Raw genomic sequence first — 22,105 nt, forward strand, 5'->3', positions numbered from 1 at the left:
ATCCTTGCTTTTGCGAGTAGTATTCTAGCTGTGTAAAAATATTTAACTCAAACTTAACATTTTACCCTTATTTCAGAGTTACCTCTGTCTTTCTGTGCATTGAGGCAAAATATAAGCTGGCCATACAACGCAAGAAAGGGGTAACTCCTATTGGTTCTAAAATGGTAGTAGCCTGTTGTACAGTAGGGCCTGTTTTTTTTGTTTGTTTTTTGTGGTTCTATTTATTTATTTATTTTTGCTGATCGAAATAAACTCAAACTCAAACTCAAACAATCATCTGTAATCGTTGGTCATAATAATATGCTGCAGATCGTCCGAAGTACCCCTGGCTGCGGCCTAGTGTATCACCGCCAGAGGCCGCTGTTTGTCTGTTCAGGGCGATAGTTAAGGGAATATACTAGTATAATTATATATAGGCACTAAGTTAGGTATGAAACGACAGACGCATCCTGAGCGCCTGTATGAGGCGTCATGAAGTAGGCTAGGGAGTTTTATAGTCAAATTAAAAGTGTAAATGAAAGCGTTGACGGGAAAAGTGGCTCAGAGCCGCCTCTTGGCTCTGGAGGCAAAGTCCAGATCCGCCCTGTACGTGGCAGCCGTCAAACAGTCCGTTACTACTGCGGTTAGACAGCTCAGCTCATGTCTCACCGCCCCCACAGTCAGTAAGACAGGACGGCGCAGCGGCGGCGAGAGCGGGCTGTCGGGAGCCGTGTGAAGAGGTCTGTGGTCCGGGTTGTCTGCTCCTGCCATGCGGGGAGAGGATGGGGGACGAGCCAAGAGTTTCTCCGCTGAAGAACTTCGTGGCCGGGGGGGCCGGCGGAGCCTGTCTGCTGCTGGCCGGACACCCGCTGGACACCATCAAGGTGACTGACGGCTGGACAAAAAGCGCTTTAAATCGTCTAGAATGTTTCAGTGTAACTATTAACTACCGGTAACTAACTATTGTAACTAGGGTGTCATTATAATTTATATAGTTTATGGTCCCAATCCCATGCTCTGTCTCTTGTAGTTCTTGTAGATTTCACTCTGACTTAGCTTGGTTCACATGGAAAAAGTCAGTGATCAGATGAAGGTGTAAAGGGGATTATTGATAAATCAGCTTACAATGTCACCAAGGCCGTCTGGCTGCTCTAAGACAGACAGGAAATGAGGCTTTTGAGTTGTGTGTGCCGTGTCATACTATTTCTTAATTTACATTTTATTTATAATCAGATAGGCCTAATTAAAGAAAAGAGATCACAATGTCAGAAAAACGTTCACTGCAAATCCATCACCTTTTGATAGGCTACCCATCATTGAATTGCACAGCATTTAAACAAAAGAGAGATTCACAGAAAATGTATTATGTACATTTTTGTGCAGGTGTTCAGTTGAGTATTTAATTTTGCAGAGGAGGGACCCTTCAGTAAACTTCTAGTCTTTGATTTTATTTAATTGCACTACATATCAACCATTGTCTTAATTAATAAATAGACGTAAATGATTCAGTTTTGTCCAAGCAGAAAGATATAGCCTACAGTTTACACATAACGGCCTATAGCATATAAAATAGAGAGTAAAATCTTACACTAGTTAAGTTAGGGAAGTTCCCCTTATAAAGCTACTTGAATGAATCCATCAGTTGCAGTTTTCACATTAAATCTTTTTATTTAAGAAGATGGAACCAGAGACAGTTTGCTGATTTTCATAATGTATCTGCCAAAAAAGTGCATTTTCAGATTTTTATTTTCAATCAAATAAACATTTCAGCTCAATAAAAGAGACTGTCAGCTGGAGGCTTCAGGTTCATCTGTCCTGCTGAGGTGTCTCTGAGCAGGACTCAGTGCAGAGATCAGTTCTTACCAAACTAACTTTACTTGGTATTTTAATGCAGGTGGAGGACAGAGAGGTGAGAGGAAACGTTTTAAGGGGGATGGGGGTTTATTGCTACAACTTTCTATTCATAGCTAAACTTTCCACCTCTTTTACTCGAACACTGACTGTTGTCTGGCTCTTGCAAGAGGCCAACACTGACACGCTGACACTGACATCCCAAGAGTAAAGGTTCCTTCTGGTTCCTTCCTAGATGCAAAATATCTAAATGAGTAAGTACTCAGTGAAAATTTATGCCAAAATAATTAAAAAAAAAATGTTTTTATTCATCTTTATACAAGCCTTAAAAGCTGTCAGTGTGGCTAAGTAGTTGATGCTGCCCCATACACCACACAGAAATACATCTAAATATGCCCTCTGATAGCTGTTCATATAAAACATGTTGGTTTGATTGTATGAATACATATCTGCATGTATATTTAAATCACTGAAAATATGTATTTCTTTTAATCTATTTCATTTTTCTGCAAATGACTCACTTGTAAATTAGATCTTTATCACAATGACACTCTCTGATTAACAGTATACATACAGACATCAATATTTCCGGTGGTGCATTTTACAGTAGCCATTTGTTAAGCTGTTAATTGTGCACTCTATGTATGAGTAATTTAACTAAATGCCAGAATGTGGGTAAGTCATACTGGATTCCTACAGTAGCTGTCAGACACACACAGCACAAATTACCCGCCACTGTTTATCAGTGATCTGACATTGATGGGTGTTTCCCTTATCATGTACTGCTCTTTTAACAATCCTCCTTTCCAAAATGCATGGTCAGAGGTGTGTGTGTGTGTGTGTGTGTGTGTGTGTGTGTGTGTGTGTGTGTGTGTGTTCTTGTACTTACGACGTTGTGAGGACCGTTTTTAACCAACATAGTGAGGACATTTTGGCCGGTCCTCACTTTTTCCAAGGGCTGTTTGAGGGTTAAGACTTGGGTTAAAGGGACAACGAGGAGTTTCTCCATCGGCAGAGCGAAAAATTCCGCGACAATAAAAAAGTCTCATATTAATGTGGATGAATCTACGTTACCCAAACTTGTTAATGGGCCCATTTTCGATAAATATATTGTTTTGTCTCTATCGTTATTTTGTTATTATTAGTGGTGGCGAAAATGCTGGTCGAGCCGACCAGCGTTTCCTTACTTTCGGTTTTGCGGCGAGTCATGAGAATAACGCCGCCGAATCGCCATTTATGGTCGGGACTACGACGGTATGTGATCGTCTTTGAACCTCTGACTTTAATTCTTGATGAATGAAAACATGAGTCTGTCTTGCGCCGGTCAAAGAATTTCACGGTGCGCGGAGGCTCATAAATGTAGTGTGAAAACGCTTCGCTTTTCCAAAACTCCTGGTTGTCCCTTTAAGACTTTAGGTTATAATTAGGTTTATATTAGGTTAAGAATGGTTACGGTTAGGCATTTGTTTTGGATGGTTAAGTTTAGGGTAAGGGGCTAGGTAATACATTATGTCAACGAGTGTCCTCACAAAGATAGCATTACAAGGATGTGTGTGTGTGTGTGTGTGTGTGTGTGTGTGTGTGTGTGTGTGTGTGTGTGTGTGTGTGTGTGTGTGTGTGTGTGTGTGTACATGCATGCATCTGTCTATGCATGTGTAAGCCTACTGCAGCTTTTCAATTACACTTTGTTTTGCAGGTGAGACTTCAGACGCAGCCCAAAGCCTCCTGCACCCAGTATGTCCTCTACACAGGAACATATGACTGCTTCCGCAAGACCGTGTCCAAAGAGGTCAATAAACAAACACACGGACACACACACACACAGTTACAGAGGTCATTTCCACATTCACACCACTGACTCTTAAACTCCAATAAAGTAAATTTTCCAGTTGTTGCCATTAAACTGCCGCAGAAAAAAAGTACAAACAGATGACGTTCCAATGAAGAGACAGATAGCAGGAGACATTTTTGAAAGTTTACATTTCCTTCATCCAAACCAGTCCAACATGTTTCACACATCACTCACCAAAATACGTTTTTTTATTGACATACCAAAAGTTTTTTTTTTTTTTTTTTTACAATATTTTGATATAGCCTATATCTTTTTTTCTACCCTTTCCAAACAGGTGTTTTCCATGCGAAAATTAAAAACATCCATAAAAACTGTTGGTTGTGATTGAAAAGTAATTATTGAAAGTTGTAACATGGATACAAGTACTTGTAACAGTTTTTCCTCTGTGTGTTTGTGTGGTCACAGGGTATCCTTGGCCTCTATAAAGGCATGGGTGCTCCCTTGGCGGGCGTGGCCCCTATGATGGCCATCAGTTTCTTTGGTTTTGGTCTGGGGAAGCAGCTGCAGCAGACAGATCCTGACAAACCCCTGACGTTAGTTAACGCACACACACACACACAGACACACACACGCAAGGTTGTTTGCTTGAGAGTGTCTTTGCAATACCTGGAATATGAGCTCTATATATAGCCATGTCTCTGTTCCCCAACCCCCCCCCCACCACCCTCCCACTGCTACCATTCGCTTACTTGCAGCAACACACCCCCTTTACACCCTCTTCCTCATGTTACCCTGCTGCCTCCCACCAATCCTGTTGTTGTTAGCTCCTTTCATTCTGACCCCCATCAGCCTCTCTATATATACCTTATGTACAGTATGTAGCCACCTCACACGTGCTGGAGACCACGGGTCTATTCTATCTCTAGCTCTTGTCCTGGTGTTTCTCAAAACCACACTGGATATGAGCAGCAGCACTGCAGCACTTGTCCCTCCTTCCCTCCGCTGGAGACGCCCCACGTCCATGTGTCTTCTCTTATGTCTTACACTTTGAAAGTTATTCACTCGCACGCCAAATTCATCAGCATCACACATTTTTTTAAAATCAGCCATGGAATGACCACTACTTGTGGCCCAGATTGAGATACTGTGTGATTGCTGTGACATTTTGTAAATACTGTACATACATTCAGCCCAGATGATGAATTAATCCCTGTGATGGTGGTGATTTTTCCTCAGTCTAATATCTAATCACCAATGAGGCTCATGAGTGAGATATCTCAACAGCCACTGGATGGATTGCCATGACATTCATTACACATTGCACAATAATGGCTGTGATAAAACCCCAGTGGACTTTTCAACTGGCATCTATATCAGGTTACAATTCTATTTATTCAGCAGTTTGTTTTGTGGCTTAGTTCCAAGTAATACCAAGTAATACTTGGAACTTGTGGCCTAGTTCCAAGTAAAACCAAGTAGTCCATCACTCACAGTTCCTCTGTGTTACAGTAAGTGTTGAATGGCTAATAAATATTAGCATGCCAGTTCACCAACTTAGTGAATATCACACCTGATAAACCTGACAACTTGAAATAATATGGTCTCTGGAGATGTGAGTCAGCGTGCTATAGAGTATCATAAAGATTACTACAGGCACAATGGTGCAAATAGCAAAGCTCCTCTAATCCCTGTTCTTATATAAACAGTGAGTCAAGTGATAGAGAATTATCACCGACTCTATCTCATAAACACACTCTTTCCTGTTTTACTCTGTGCAGACACACTCAAATCTTCCTGTCTGGCTGTCTGGCAGGGGTCTTCACTACAGTGATCGTGGCTCCAGGAGAGAGGATCAAGTGTTTACTGCAGGTAAGGTGTTAGTGTGGGCATGCATCATCACCACATTATGCGTATACTTTCCACTTCATCTTTGTGGTTTTTATGATTATTCAAGACATAATGCACATGTATACATGCATGTGCGATTTATTGTATATCTGAGATTGTTTTTTCTTTCTTCACATGGCGTTTATTTACTAATTGAGTCTGGGAACTGTTTGATTCCAATGCATTTAGCAGCTAGAGAGGCACATATCTCCTTGCAGTGTAGGTGGAGACCAAACACAGAGCTAAAAGAGAAGGAATGCTTGACTTAAATTCAGGAGTAGATCTGACATATCAGCTTAAAGGGATAGTTCAACATTTTGGCAAATTGGCCCATTGACATAATCCCTATAGTCCTAGGAGCAGGTTCGTTACCTTTAATTGTCGATGCAAGCTATTTTTAGAACGACAGAGCAGAGCCGTGAGCTGCTCAGAGCTACGCTACGGAGGCTCATGGGATTTCTTGGTTTCCCTCATCAAACTCATCAAATACACAATCCAACAACTCCAAAATGCTGTGGTGGACAAGTTGTGACCTGCACATTCACCACGCTATGAGATAATAACAGAACTTTACGAGGCGGAGTTGTTTTCGAGGTAAATTCATGCAAAATCGCTGATGCGCGTTCCTGTCAGGGGTAGTTTTTCGGCAAGCAGTCTCTGCATTTACCTCAAAAACAACTTTGTCTCGTAACATTACGTTATTATCTCATAGTGTGGTGAAAGTGCAGGTCACAACTTGTCCACCAGAGCGTTTTGGAGTTGCTGGGTTGTGTATTTGATGAGTTTAATGAAGGAAACCAAGAAATCCCATGAGTCTCCGTAGCGTTGCTCTGAACAGCTCACGTCTCTGCTCCGCCGTTCTAAAAACAGCTTGCACCGACAATTAAAGGTAACGAACCTACTACTAGGACTATAGGGATTATGCCAATGGGCCAATTTGCCAAAATGTTGAACTATCCCTTTAAAATGTGATTGTAAGTCAGTGTTTCTTCTATTGCAGGTTTCAGCTTATGTATAATAATTTAAATGTGTGTGTTTTTTCAGGTGCAGGCCAGCAGTGGCAAATCAAAGTATGCAGGTCCACTTGACTGTGCGGTCAGGTTGTATAAGGAGCAGGGCATCCGCAGTGTCTACAAAGGGACTGTGCTTACTCTCATCAGAGGTACACTTATCTGTGGTTTGGCGTGTGTGTCTCTGTGTGTGTGTGTGACCTCAAACAGAAGAGGTAAGAACAAAGCAGTTTACAGGTGTGATTGCTGAATCCAAAGGGCAGCATGGATTTACAGCCTCACATGATTGTTTTCCCCCCTCCTCTCTCTATCTGCTAGATGTGCCTTCTAATGGTCTGTATTTCCTGACATACGAATACCTCAAAAACTTCCTGACACCTGAAGGTCAGAGGTGAGTAACCACGGAAAACCTTTATAAAGCACAAGTACAAAGATCTTTCACCTTGATTTTATGTGCTTCTCCATGTGTTCATGTGTTTTAGTGTGTCTCAGATCAGCACTCCCAACATCATCCTAGCCGGTGGTGTGGCAGGAATATTAAACTGGACAATTGCTCTTCCTCCAGATGTCCTCAAATCCAACTTTCAGACAGGTTAGAGCCAGAGAAATCTGGATCACGTATTATATACACTGAAAAAAATAATTTGGTGACTTTAATTAAAAATTCCAAGTCAAGTAGATCATTTGTTTAAGTTGTTTAAGTTGAAAAGAACTGTGTTTAGCCATCTCATGCCAGACAGGTAAATTGAATTCAAATTCAAATACTTTATTATAATTGTGTATATTAAAACATAATTGAGATTAATTAAGGGTATCCAATATTGCACCATGTCTAATGTAGAAAGTGCACTAGCCAAATGCTGCCAATTCAAACTCAGTTTTTTGTTGAGTTTCTCTGGAGGATGGTTCTTCTTCTTTTTTCTGCTTTAGAGGTGCATTACCACCATCTTTCTGAGGATGGTTAATCCTCACTCTTACTTTTCAGTAAAGGTTACTATTGCCTGATAAGTTTAATTACTTTCCTCATCATAAAGTTCAATCAACTCCCTCCCCCAACCTGTTGGCGACTCTCCCACACTCCCCTATCCCCTACCTAACCACCTGGCCTCACCCCTTTTCCCTCCATACTCTCCTCCCAATCCCTCCTCATCTACCCCCTCCTCCCTTCCCATCAGCCCCCTCTGCTCTTTAATCATACTTTTCACCTCCAACTACTGTTGTACCTGTCTGCTTGTGTTGTCTTCTGTCTGTCCCCCTCGTCTGCCATTACCCTTCTCTTGTCTTTTTGTAAGCGGCTTTGGGTCCCTGAAAAGCTCTATAAAAATCCAATAAATTATTATTATTATTATTATTATTATTTTATTTCATTTCATTTATTTGTTTATTTAACAGGGACAGTGCACGGCTCTCAGCCGTACCAGAATTAGCTACCTGCTAAATTTCATCTGTAGTCCCTGGGCAGGAACAAATAACATGAATCTAACACAGACAAGCACATACAAATACAAAAACATCATCACACAAGCAAACAACAACAATAACAAAGTACACACAATACAACAAACACAATACAACACAACACAACAGCAAGAATAAAATGCAATGTAAGACACAACAAAACAATGTTAAGATACAACACTAAAAAGATTGCAAGATAGTGAGCTAATGTTTGAATTTATAGCTGGTGGGTGCATGATTGAGTAGATTTAAGCCATGATTTTATCTTAGATTTAAAACCAGTAAATGTACTAATGTCTCTGATCTCGTTTGGTACTGAGTTCCAATAATTAGTGGCTCTGACAGAGAAGGCTGATCTGCCAAACTCAGTAGTGACCTCTGCTGGTCGTCCTTAAGTTTATTACGTTGTATGAACTAAGGCTGTTTTCGAAACCGCATACTACCGTACTGCCTACTACATACTGCGTTATATGTACTGTATACAGCATACTGAATGTGGGATTCAGTATGCTACTTGAGCAGACCGACGCCGTTATCATCGCAGTATGCAGTATACGAGTTTCCCAGAATGCATTTCATGGCAACCGGTAGCAGTAGCTGTAAACAGGCTAAAAGCTGTTTTATTTCTAGCTCTAGCGCTGTAATTATGTAACTTCATTAAGTTTTAATATTTTTTCATGCGAGAAAGTAACTGTTAAGACCCCAAATATACGGCCAGTTTATCCAAATGACGGCTGTTTAAAAGTTTGATCCGATGTGTTTCGGAGAAGTGAAGCTCCGCAGCGACCGGGACATCACAGAGGCAGCAGCCGGTCTGCAGAGCTGCTCGGCCGGCCAGCACTACGACGTCATTCCGGAGGAGAAAACGGTCGCTAATTAACTTACCCGTAGGTTTTTAAAGGTTTACCACCGGCTGGTTAAATTATTTTAAGGAGATAAATGTCGGTCTCATTGATGAAATCTCAATTGTGGCAGTAGCATTAGTTTGTTTGAATGTAAAGTGAAGCTTTTTGTGTGTATTGGACAGAGAGCAGCGCTGCCTCGGGGCTCTGGAGCCTGACGTTACGTACAGAAATCACCACATTTACAAAAAATAAATAAATATTTTACAATGAACCGATCAGTCTGCATTAAGTTTTATTTTATTAAACTATAGTTACGGTACACGGCTACACTACCGTCTTTGGTTACGCTCTGGTTACGGTTAGACGTCAGGGGAGCATTGCATTGTGGGATACAGTAGGCGATGTAGACTGGTCAGATGCATACTGGAGATATTTTCCGAATCAGTACGACATCCGGGAACTTTTCGCATACTGCAGATTTTGCTTTTGTTCGCATACTGCATACTACATACTACATTTTGGCCAAATCAGTACGTACTAGCAGTATAGTATGCGGTTTCGAATACAGCCTAAGTGTAAGCCAGGATGGTCAACAAATGAAGCAGACATCAGTTATTTGAGTAAGGATCAAAATTACATTTTACAGTGTAGGGAGGATTTTGTTTTGGCAGATGCCTTCATTATCTTAGGAGCCGGTCAACAGGTTAAGAAGTAGACTCATTCACTTTCTAGCCAGTCTAGGTCTTGGCCTTACATTGTTATAATTTGGCACCACACAAATGAAACTAAACAGCAATGAATGAATCAATCATATTATATCATTCTATATTCTGTGTGTGTTTGACGACTGTGTATTTGTGTAGCTGCAGATGGGAAGTACAGAGGTCTAGTGGACGTTCTGAGAACGCTGCTTCGAGAAGAAGGACCTAGAGCCCTCTATAAAGGATTTAACGCTGTCTTTCTAAGAGCCTTTCCTGCCAACGCGGTAAGACTCATATTATACTTGTACTCTATTCTTGTATTTCTACACACCAACACCATCTTTTTTTTTCTTAACTGAATACCTTGTTCCTGACTCGTTCCTCTTTCTGTCTCAGGCCTGTTTTCTGGGGTTTGAGGTGGCACTAAAGGGATTAAACATGCTCGCGCCCAATTGGTGAGATAAGCCAGTTTGTGTGGAAGCGGCCACCAGTCTGGACCAGCCTCTCTTCCTGAGACAAAGCTCTCCTCTGAGTTGTGTCTGTTCTTTGTATTCTTAAATGTATTTTTACATTTAATTTTACAAATTAATTACTTTAATTGTAACCCTTTGCAACCATGATGATATACTCACTTTTTGTGAGCAGTTTTATGATAATGAATATGCACATTTATTAATGTATGATTTTGAGATATAGTGTATTTGTTCATATTTTTGGCAAAATCTTTTCTTTTTTTAAGAAAGATAACTATTTATGATATTTGTAAAATGTCAGATAGTCAATTTAACCTCTTAAGTTTAAGATGGATTTGAATATATTTTTGATCTATAAGCACTGACAAAAGTCACTGTGAATAAATCTGGGGGTGAGTGGGGTTGTTTGGCCTGTGTACAGGCATGGGGGGGAGTTTTATAAAGCTTTGTGAATTAAGTGTTTGAATAAAGAGTTTTGAATTTGCACTATAAATTGTGTGCTCACTGTTAACAAATCACTGAGTCCTCTTGTGGGAGTAATATTATTGAGTTTATTAAGACCAGTGCCATAGCACGTACAGTACCAGTGTCCACGATAGGGTAAGTGTTTACTGGCTAAAGGCTACAGGACACAGCCACAAATATTACAGTTTTTTACTTTCGGTAAACAAGAGTTTTTAAAACTACACACAAAGTACCAAATTTTTTCCATCACAACTTCACACACATATAGCAAATCAGTATACACCTGCCTGCACCTGCATTTGTATTTGTAGCATGCTGTAAATACAGTTTTTTTTGCCAAATTGCCAAAACACTATTTTGCAAACTAGGCTGGCTTTATCGAAATTCTTAACACAATTCACAAAACCACACACCCAAACACCGCATATATCCTGCAAAATGAAGCACTGCAACCAAAACTACACATAGCATGATCAAAATCAAAACTTTTGCACCAAAATGGCACACATTTCATTCATATTACCCATATAACTACACACTGTTTGGCATAATGAAAAGCCTTCTCATCTTTAGTATGCTTTGCCGTAATACTACTGTAAAATAGTTCAAATTGTAGAGAATTCTTCAGATTGTTCACATTTATTTTTTATCACCGAACCAAACAAACACCAAACAAGTCAGTGCAACATATGCACAGCAGATATACATTGGAATGAACAAAAATATGCTCACTAAACAGTAAACTGAAAAGGAAAATTGCTGAAAAACTCTCCCTCTCCCTCCCTCTCTCATTCTCACCCTCCCCTTTTCTCTTCCCCTCTCTGCAAAGTCTTCCATTGCTGTTGTAAAAAAAAATCAAATAAAAAAAAGCTCACCTGTGGCCTTGTTTCCTTCCTGATGAAGTGGTAACAATCAATGAAACATTGAGGTGTTTGGCCAGGTTTTGAATTGCAAAATGTGTGTAAAGCAGAAAATTGTGTTTTATGTTTTGAAGACTTATTTGTGAAATATTTTTGCTATGCATGTCATATTAGTGTGTTAGCAATTGAAAAAAAAAACTGTAAGAGTTGGAGTCTGGATATCTGTGACATATTCTCCTATTTCGTCCTCTTGCCACTCCTTGTCCTCTTTGTCCTCCTCTTGGTCCTTCTTCTCGTCCTCCTCCTTCTCCTCTTCCTTGTCCTCCTCTTACACAAACCACACAAGCCTCTGATCTCTTTATCCAATGCTGGCTTCCATTGTTATGCAAACCAAAGAGCAAACTGAATCCTATTTAGTAAAGGTTTAGATTTTCAAGTAATCTCATTGGTTACAGGTGTTTTGAGTGTGTATTTCTGTGGCAGTGTTTAGCAAACAGCACACACGGGCTTGTAGTTTTGAGTGATGTGTGTAGTGTAACCGTGTGAAGCCATTCACAAAGTTCTAGAAGTCACTCAGTGTAGATGTGCTTATGGTTCAGCATATCTGGTCAATAGATCGGCTACATGAGTAGTTTCAAAAACTGTGCCAAAAGCACTAGTTTTACACTCTTAGTATTGGCAAAAAATAAAAAATAAAAAAACAAACAAACTGTAAGAACTAAACATGAAAATAAACGAGGGACTTTCCGCAGTTGCACATATGGGCCACAAGAGGGCGCTACGACACCATAGCGACCAGGGCAGGGCAGGCCCCGGGCTGCGTTCACTGTACCCCGTTTCATCTGGTTTTTTAGGTCGCATGCACAAGGAAAATTGTAGTAGGCCTAGTAGTTCTCTGAAACACGAGGCCACCACCACATTCTCCTCAAAGGCAAAGTTAAAAAGAGGAGCAGCAGCTTTACACATCAGAGGCACTTCACCTTTGGCCTAGTTCACAGCCTACATTACCCATAGGTCCACACTCACCAATACTCAGCGGGTTGAGGACTAAATATGACCTTCAGTACCGTCATTGGGTTTAGCTCCTAATAATAAAGTGAAAAGCAAAGGGACGCTTCACTGAGACAAGCGTCTGAAGATAATGAAGTCTGAGGACAATGTACATGTAGGCTACAGGAAGACTGCAATACCCACAATTCCGTGCGGTGCGGGGCTTTCAGTCCGGGTGCCGTTGACCACCAGGCTGTCAGCAGGAGGAAGGTGAAGTTGAGGTAAATGTTTCCCCCCCGTGATGTTTTATTGAGCTCCCCAGTTATTGTCGTGTTTGAGTGTATGAACCGGGGCTCGGAGGGCTACACGACATGTTGTGTGCTTGTTAAAACACGCTCAAGTGTGTAGAAGTAGAGGTGTTTGTTGGCTAGTTTGACTCGAGCACAGGGAGCACAGAGACAGGCAGATAGCTGTTCAATGACTGTGGGTGCAGCTGCTGAGACTCGGTGAAGCTAAAAACGGCTGCTCACATGTTCATAAAACGGTCTGTGATTTTATTCCACCACAAATGAACTCGTATGTCTCTCTCCGAGCCCAGTGGAGGTTGGCTAACCGGCTAACGTCAGCTAGCTGCTGTACATAACTCTTAATATTTTGACCTGAGGCACTGACTGGGGTGAAACGTTAACAACCAGTTAAATGCTGTTTCACAATAAGAGATTCAGGTGATGCTATTCTCACATGCTGCCCAGTCTTGACCAGAGGTAAACTGCTCCAATACTTACAGTGACATGCAAAAGTTTGGGCACCCCTGGTTAAAATTTCTGTTAAATGTGAACAGTTAAGCAAGTGGAAGATGAAGTGATGAAAGTTAAACATGAAACACTATTTTGCAATATTTTAAACAAAGCAGCAGCCTGCAAAAGAATGGGAAACCCAGGAGACTTGAGCTCTCAGATAACTTAAACCAAGGTATCAGACAAGATATTTACTAAACACACTGTGATAGTTTCCAAAGGGAGGCCTACTAGCTATGCTGGGTGGCCCAAACCTTTGCTGTGGGTCCTCCTTTTCCTTTTCTGTCATTTTGAAAAGGCAAAAGATTAAAATACAAAATAAAAATATATTGTTTAAAATATTGTAAAAGAGTGCATGTTTAACTTTCTGCCTTTTGGAGATCATTTCATCTTCCCCTTGCTGAACTGTACATTAACAGACATTTTGACCAGGGGTGCCCAAACTTTTGCATGTCACTGTAAGTGAAATGAGTACAGCCTTTTTTTTTCTTACTTAAGTTAAGTGGTTGTCTGAAAAAAAATTAACGTATTCAAAGGTAAGTAAGAGAAATAGTAATGAATAGTTGTTAGGTAAATTCATTGTCGTATTGTTCACATCTATAGAATATTAGTCTGAAACAACATCCTACTGAAGCACTGACAGAACATGAAGTTACCTTAAAGCAGAAGTAAGCGATGTTTTTGTGTTAATATAAGTCTTAAATAGTTATATCTTCCGACAGCAATCACTTACATAGAGTGTTTGGACCGAAACACGGGTCTGTCAGTCCCTCTGCTCTGCTCTGAGCCGAGGAGAAAACATTTATCGTATCCTACAAGTTTTATCCAATGAGGAGAGAGAACGGCATGCAGGGCTGTGTGCAGCCAAGGGATGCGCGTGAATGTGGTGACGTAGGGACGAGGACTGTTATGGTGCGTTCAAGGCAACTCGTAACTCGTGTTTTTCCGACCTGTGAAGTCGTACCAGTTCGATCTGGTGCGAGTTCATGGGTCTGAAGTTACGAGTGGCCGTTATAGTGACTTTCACAGGTAAAACAGGTTGGAAAAACACGAGTGGGTTGCCTGGAACGCTACAAAGTCGTAAGTTGTGACTTGAAGCTGTAATTTATGGTTTCAAAAGCCTGCCTGGAGCGCAGCATTAGCGAAAACGACCGGATCGCTTACTTCTGCTTTAAGAAGTGAACATATTGAATGAAAAGCATGTTGAAATATGGATGCAAACAACTACAGAGAGTCAGAGACACAAAGTACAAAGAAGATAAAATACACACAAACTGAGTGCTGAGTGAACTGGGTCCAGTTTAGCACAAAGCTACATTTTAAACTTCTTTTAAAATTTCATGTTCTCATAAAAACAGAACAACTTCAACTTGTGTGAAGTTTTCCTCTGGTCATTTGTCACTATCTCTGTGCTGTGTCAGGTTAATGTGGGTGGATGTAGTGTCTGTGGAGAGCTGTGATGCCCCTGGACGTCAGATGGCCGTTCCCACAATGCCCTGCCTTGTCATGGAGGATCTCCAGCTCACTGATCATGGGCATGGTGGGCTCCTATTCCTACTTCTGGACCAGTGAGTTGGATTTTACACATGTGCACACTGACACACACAAACACACACACAACAGTAAGTTACTACTTTCCAACTCAGGTTTTTAAATTATTTTCTCATCTTACTCCTTGTGGTTTTTCTGCTCTCCCTCCATATTCAGAGTACATGAACTGTTTGACGGTCCACAACAACGAGGTTTTGTTCAACCTGATTGACCATAGACCATCTGACACGCCCCTCATCACGCTCTCCAATCACCAGTCCTGTATGGATGACCCGCACATCTGGGGTAAGGAGGACAGTCACACAATCTGAAGCACACCATCCTTTCATTCAGGGTTGCCAGGTCTGCGGTTTTCCAGTGGAATTAGGCTTATATGAATAATGCTTCTGCATAAAGATTCATATTTTGAATGACAAATGTTTATACCCAAATCCTGCCAAACTGACTCCAGATCAGCATATACCCACATGCGACACCTGCATGCCCACAGACACTAATAATAGTAAATAGTAAATACACAGCCTACTTACATATGTACTGTAATTAATAAAATATTGTGAACATCTGATCTGAAGTAGGGCTGGTAATTATCGATAATTATCAAAAAAAAAAAAATTTAAGCACCAGCCGTTTTATGCTATTGCTTAATGACCTACTTTTAAAGGATAATTCCGGTCATTTTTGACCCCTAAATCATTGTCCTGATGGTCACCCAGTGTTGGGGGGAGCAAAAAACGCAGCTAAAATTGATGCAGGCAAACCGGAGTTACACCATGGCTAGACGGCACTTGGGATAGCAACAACACTAACCCATAGGGGCAATTCTTTCAACCACAACAAACACTCAAAAAACAATCAAATATCTATGGTACATGACTCGAATCCTTATGACACACCACTGAACTCATATAGTGTACAGTATAAACAGTATAAACTTTGTGTTTTTTGCATGTTATCACTCACGGTCGGAGATATTCCGGTCATTAGCACTGCACTGCTCGACCGTTTATTTTTGTAAAGAAATCATCACAACAAGGAAAAAGTGTTTGTTTCTGTGGCGGGGAGAGCAGGCGCTCTAATGTCTTTCCAGGATGTTTCAGAGTTAGGCTATCTGAGGTGAGTGATTACATGCAAAAACACAAAGTTTATACTGTTTATACTGGTGTGTCACAAGGATTCGAGTCATGTACCATAGATATTTGATTGTTTTTTGTAGGGCTGGGACGATATGCTTTTCTCCCGATTCGATTCTTCTACAATTTTTGGGATGGCGATTCGATTTAAATTGCGATTCTACGATATTGCCGATTCTCTCGATTTTTTGTCTGCATTTTTAACATTTAACTGCACACAAATACTGTAGGAGCCTATAAATTAACATACTCCATTATAAAGTGAACTTAAACCCTTTTCAAAACCTGTACTCTCTGTATGTAAAAAAGGCTAACAAATGCACATTGCACAATATTTTAAAAAATTCAAAAAAAAAAAAAAAAATTCAAAAAAAAAATTTTTAGGCTACCATGTAGACAAACAACAAAACCAAACTGTAGGCAAAAATCAACTCACCCTGGTTCAGCCTAGCATCACTATGGGCTTTACAATGCATCATCTGGTCGGAAAAAAGTTTGTTTATCTGGGACTAACCAACTCACTCAGCACTCCTCCACACAGGCAGGCTCTGCAGAGTCTGCAACGCGCTGTATCACTCCGCCTCTTCCACACACCGCTGATCCAAACAGCTGTTAGGCGGAGTGATGCAGTGCGTCGCAGAGCCTACTTACTGTACGTAGAGTAGTGCTGAGTGAGTTGGTTCGTTCCAGATAAACAAACTTTTTTCTGACCAGCTGATGCATTGTACATTTTTACTTTCTATCGTACTCTTGAACTGGTGTATTATTTAGAAACGGGACTTCTCATAGGCGGTGTAAGTTTGCTGATTAATCGTCTGTGTCTCGGTGTGTGCCGGTATTTCTCAGTGGGGGGAAGCAGAGAACTTTCTACTGCAGATATTATACTTAATGGCCATTTGTAGCTCATACAACCCCACTTCAAAGAAGCTGAGCTATCCCTTTAAGCTACATGATAGGCTATAATGAAAAAGGAAGGGAAACAATGTTTTTCTATCAAACTTTTTATTGACCTGTTTTTTTTTCCCATCGCACCACACATCTATCGATCGATATATATTGTTATCAATTTATCATCCAGGACTAATCCAAAGTATGCAGCATAATAAATACTTTTCATTTTCTTTTTTTGCGACAGGTGTTCTGAAGTTCAGACATGTGTGGACCTTCAGAAAGATGCGTTGGTGAGTTAAATCATTAATAAACCCCTTTCACTCAGAAATTGTAGAAAATAGGGTTGTGTGTTTTTTTTGGATAATAAGATCCTTTGACTGGACAGGACACCGGCAGCATCGGACATCTGCTTTACAAAAGAGCTGCACTCAAGATTCTTCAGCCGTGGAAAGTGTGTTCCCGTCTGTAGAGGTCAGCGTCGCACAGTCGTTCAAATTCATCCCCAACTTTGTATCACAGTCTGTGTTAATGCAACATTGTGTTGATGTTTAGGTGATGGCGTTTACCAGAAAGGTATGGATTTTGTTCTGGAGAAACTGAACCGAGGAGAGTGGGTGCACATTTTCCCAGAGGGTATGTTAACCTTCCTGATCCCACCGTCTTCTGTGACGTTTTATTCCTCCACACCACTGACAGCCAGAGGCATGTTGTTTCCAGGCTGTCTGTCCGTCAGTATGTCAGTAATACCTCGGCAGTGCTAATCAAACATGGCACAAACCTTTACCAGGACTCATTGATGAATTGGTTAGAAGCCAAAGGTCCAGGTACCTATGACCTCATTAAACACAGTCTTTCAGTTTCTTAGATTTTGGTTATAATATTCACCTGGACCTGAGGACAAACTGATTAGAATTTGGTCGATATGACCTCAGAAAACACTGTTTTGGCCTTATGAATGCAACATACGTAGATAGATAAATAGATGAAACTTTATTCATCGCCGAAGGGAAATTCATCAATCAACATCTGCAGAACACCTTCAAATTTTACATAAATGTCCACGTGGACTAGAGCACAGAATTTCACACAGTTATTATTTAATATAATTCTGTTGGTGTGTAACTTAAACTAGGCTGACTGGCAGAAACATACGAGCTCAAGACAGTAATTCTGGTTGATTTAGTTTTAATCATAGAGGAAACTTCATTTCTGTCTTTTTTCTTGTTTTAACAGGCAAAATCAACATGACTGAAGAATTCATACGATTAAAATGGGGTGAGCGCAGCGCAAGCATAAGAGTACAGTAGACGATTGAAAGATGAATGTGGAGGAAAACCTACTTTTGTAATTGTGTATATTGACCCTTTGCACTGTGAAACTGTATTAATGTTGAAGTTATTCTGTTACTGAAGCTCGGCGTTAAAATGTCTGCTTTGTGTTGTAGGTGTGGGTCGGCTAATAGCAGAGTGCTCGCTTAATCCAATTATCCTGCCGCTTTGGCATGTGGGTGAGTAGCCCACCATACCAGTACATAGCACACATGTGAGCACACTGACCCTCGCATTCACTGCTTTATTTATTAAAACTGTGTCAGCTACTCCCTGATGACATGTTTCAGTAGGTTTTCTTTAGGGAATTTGATCAGTCTTTTTTCACAAATTGCCCCCATGCACCTGTGAAGCAAAATATTGTTAAATATTTATGTTTAATAAAGGTAAAGCTACCAAGAACTAGTATGATTGTGCCAAGAGTCACAAACAGAGACAGAAAGTATTGATGCACACAACACATTATTGGTGTTTGACCTTTGAAGATATGAACAAAATATTATATTATTATGATTATGTTCATATAATTATTATATTATAAAATTATCACCAGCCTTATAGAAACCTTATCCTTTCAAACCATTTAGAAAATGACTGGAGAAACCCATGTGCAGTCAGCAGAGAGGACAGTCCATCACTGGTGATTGATTACTTCATATAAAAACCAAGCAACCGTCTGTTTCTCCGCTCTGCTTTTGTCTCAGGTTTAAATGATGTTCTGCCAAACGTGACCCCCTACATTCCTCAGACTGGCAAGGTAGAGACACTCACGCCCAACTCCTGTGATTATCTTACATCATATTTATCATGGTGTTTTGTCTGTAACTACAACTGGTGGCCTACTTTCAGAAAATCACAGTTCTGGTGGGGAAACCATTCAGTGTGACGGACCTCGTTGAATCCCTCCGAGCTGAAAACAAGAGCCAGGTGAGGACAGGACATACTTTGCATTCACACAATAAAGAGAGAACCATATTTCATAGTGAAGTTTAAGTGTCTCAGGTTCATGATCTCTTGATAACAGATCTCTTACGTTACTCAGACAAAACAAAGCAGTTGGAGATGTCACAGTGGACTCTGGGAACTGGTGTTTTTAGTTTGTGCTGTATTTATTATGTTTATTGCACGCACCACAGTTGAGTAGCACAGAAATATTTGTTCTGCTGAGCCACATATGCAGATTATTTACGTGCTCTTTAACATGTTTCTTATCTAACTTTTTGTTTCAGGTGGAGATGAGAAAGACCTTGACTGATTTCATCCAGGCAGAGTTTCGGAGCCTTAAAGCCCAGGCTGAGGCCCTCCACGGGCAGCTACCCGCTAAGTCCTGAGTCCCAGCCGTCCTGTTTTTACACTCCTCACAGCCAAACAGACTGATGATCTTTTACCCTACAACTCAGGGTAATACCTTCGATACAGGACTTACCTCGATTCTTGGTATCCATTCTTGTCCTTTACATGGCTGGAGCACCCACAGCTCCACACGTCAGATCCACCAAGTCATAACAAACTAAAGAGCATTTTGGTTTTTAAGCTGTGTTGTGTTAACAATCGGCTAAGACATTCTGTAAGTTTCGCTCCTTTGTAATTCAGCCGTTGTGTAAAAGCAGGCTTATGTTTTTACTTGATTTAGCAAAGTCAGTAGCTGGAGTAGTTTCCAGTTCACTGCCATACAAGGGGATTAACAGTTTAGATGGCAAATAGATGAATTATAAGTTACTTGAATTCTTACCAATCAATGCTGTGTAATCGTTGTGCAGCCAGTGACTGAAGTGGTCCTGCAGACTGAAAGATTTTGAATGTTTGTTGCTTCTAATCTCAATTTCTACAGTATATTGCCCTTGAATGGTCATTGTTATTATACTATTGTTTTACTAATTTAACCAGCTGATTGTCAGCTGTTGTGTAACTGGTACCATCAGATATTTGAGGGTCCAACGAGTTGCGTCAATTATGGACTATTCTGGCCTCATCACTTGCGCCTAAAACTAACTTTCAGTGCCACTACAGGAAGTAGTGTATTCCTTACATAGAGGGAAAAGAACGGCTGTGTAAACATCAGATTTTTATGCAGGAGGCTGGATGGGGATGATATGGAACTGAAGCTACTGGATAACATGGTACATGATAACATAACATGGGGTGAGGTCCCTGAACGGTCACTAAGCAGCTTGTACATCAGTTTACAAAGTTTAAATGAAGACAACCACCATGGACCTTTAGCAACTTCCATCTTATTTCATGCTGCACTCAGCATGAATATTCCTCCACATAGCATCATGAAAGAGTGAGTGGAGTTGGTTAGTTGTGGAGGTAGAGGTGTGGAGCTGGTCACCTTCAGATCTCCACCACTCCATTTTGTTCCAGTTTTCCCTAAGACGTTTAAAACCACCCAGGAACCACAAGTGTCATATAGATTAATTTCTGATGCTCTAACAGTCAGTACTAACCTCAGCCATGAATACTGTAGGTCATTTCTTGTGGCTGCTTCACAATAAAAGCCCACCATGTTTTGCTACTCTTGATGTGGGGCAGCGGTACTTGGAAATGTTGGGTTAGCATTGACACCAACTTAATCATGATGTGATACAGTTTTTTTTGGGAAGTGAACAGTAAGGCCAGATTTGGTAACATAAAGCTGCAATAACTCCAGACTACATGAAAGCAGAATTCATTTAAACCAAATGAAGGATTGTTGGAGTCCACAACTGGAATTAAAGCCACTGTGTAGAGTGGCAACCACGCAATGTAAATTTGTATTAGCAATAGTCAACACACACAGATAATGTAGAATGCAAGATCCTTCTTTTAAACAAAAAAGGCATTGGATTTAAAAAAAAAAAAAAAAAAACAGTGGCTGACCAGAATTCAGGGCTTTACAGAATCGTCCAATACTGAGGTTCTTGTAGGGGACACGGGTCGCATAACATTGTACTGTTACCTCACTTCTAGGAGAACACAGAGATGTTTGCTGAAATACTAAATATTAGTATGCAGTGTGCTCCTCTGTGCATGTACATATGGACTGATACATAATCATACTTTGTAATCTACAGGAGAAGGTCAGGACAATACTTTCATAGCAGCAAAAGTGATTGTGGGGATATGACAATGGTAAATGTACCATTTTATATTTTGCTTTTATTAGATCCTCAGAGCTTTAAACCAGTTGACTGCTCAGTCGTATGTCCCTAACATCACCATGTGCCCTGTTCTCTCTGTATACCTCCCCAGTTCAAATCATTTCTTAGTGTTGTAGATTATATCTTTTTTTCCCCCAACTATTACAATGCAAGGTTTTCTGCTGATCCTCTCAATGTGTGAATGCTATCACAGATGTGTACAGTATAATAACTTATTTTATCCCAGAGATCAATGGCTTTTATAAGGGAGAAAAGGCCTTTGCTAAGTGATCTGTTTTCTTTCTTACAAATGTTTTGCCTTATTGTGATAACCACTCTTTTCCTACTGTAAGTGAATGCCAATAAAGTATTTGACTTTTCTAAATTTTAACAGCCTGCCCTTTCCCTGGTGAAAGCGCTGCATCCCGTTGGTTGGTCATGTCGGTCCACTCTTGACACAAGATCCTATCTAAAACTGACAAACAAATGTACATTATACACATCAACTATAAATGTTATCTTCTTAAGTTCTATTACATTTTTTGTCACTGATTTGCAGCTAATAATCCTCTGCAGAGATCCCTCATGAGGAAAGATCCAAAGAGGAAAAACTAGGCACAAAACTATTTAAGAGACACAAAACTGTTTTAAATATAGATGCCAAACAACAAGACTCAAAATGACTAAAAGGATACATGATGCACATGAGCATGATTTGACACAAACTGACAACAGAGACCAGAAATTATTTAATTAAATAAATAAATAAATAAAACAGACAAAAAAAAGACATAAAGTGTCAAAAAAACAGATGTATACAGACTCTAAACAAGCAAAGCCAACAAGACAAAACAAGTAAAAATATATAAATAAGTACAGATACATGCAAGACCTATTAAAAAAAACAGATACATTTCATTTGCTAATGGGCACATGGCCCCCTCGCTTTATATGTGAGTGCCGCGCCTGTGT

The 22,105-nt window shown here is 40.3% G+C and overlaps 2 protein-coding genes across 2 annotated transcripts; both read left to right on the top strand.

The window, feature by feature from the left end:
- Positions 1–586: 586 nt before the first annotated feature.
- Positions 587–10,363, top strand: LOC310988298 (mitochondrial carnitine/acylcarnitine carrier protein). The gene is made up of 9 exons (XM_083974843.1): positions 587–863; positions 3,527–3,619; positions 4,088–4,215; positions 5,401–5,491; positions 6,554–6,671; positions 6,838–6,910; positions 7,002–7,111; positions 9,686–9,807; positions 9,920–10,363. Exons 1-9 carry the CDS (start codon positions 762–764, stop codon positions 9,980–9,982), a joined length of 900 nt encoding a protein of 299 aa, XP_083830969.1. The 5' UTR covers positions 587–761; the 3' UTR covers positions 9,983–10,363.
- Positions 10,364–12,540: 2,177 nt separating this feature from the next.
- On the top strand, positions 12,541–21,471 carry tafazzin (tafazzin, phospholipid-lysophospholipid transacylase). The gene is made up of 11 exons (XM_083974722.1): positions 12,541–12,592; positions 14,530–14,676; positions 14,816–14,944; positions 16,928–16,973; positions 17,069–17,154; positions 17,236–17,316; positions 17,917–17,958; positions 18,128–18,190; positions 18,716–18,768; positions 18,861–18,938; positions 19,241–21,471. The coding sequence occupies exons 2-11, from the start codon at positions 14,568–14,570 to the stop codon at positions 19,340–19,342; spliced, it is 789 nt and encodes a 262-aa protein (XP_083830848.1). The 5' UTR covers positions 12,541–12,592; positions 14,530–14,567; the 3' UTR covers positions 19,343–21,471.
- The last annotated feature ends 634 nt before the right edge of the window (positions 21,472–22,105 follow it).

Source organism: Trachurus trachurus (assembly GCF_905171665.1).
Source record: "Trachurus trachurus genome assembly, chromosome: 7".
NCBI lineage: Eukaryota > Metazoa > Chordata > Actinopteri > Carangiformes > Carangidae > Trachurus > Trachurus trachurus.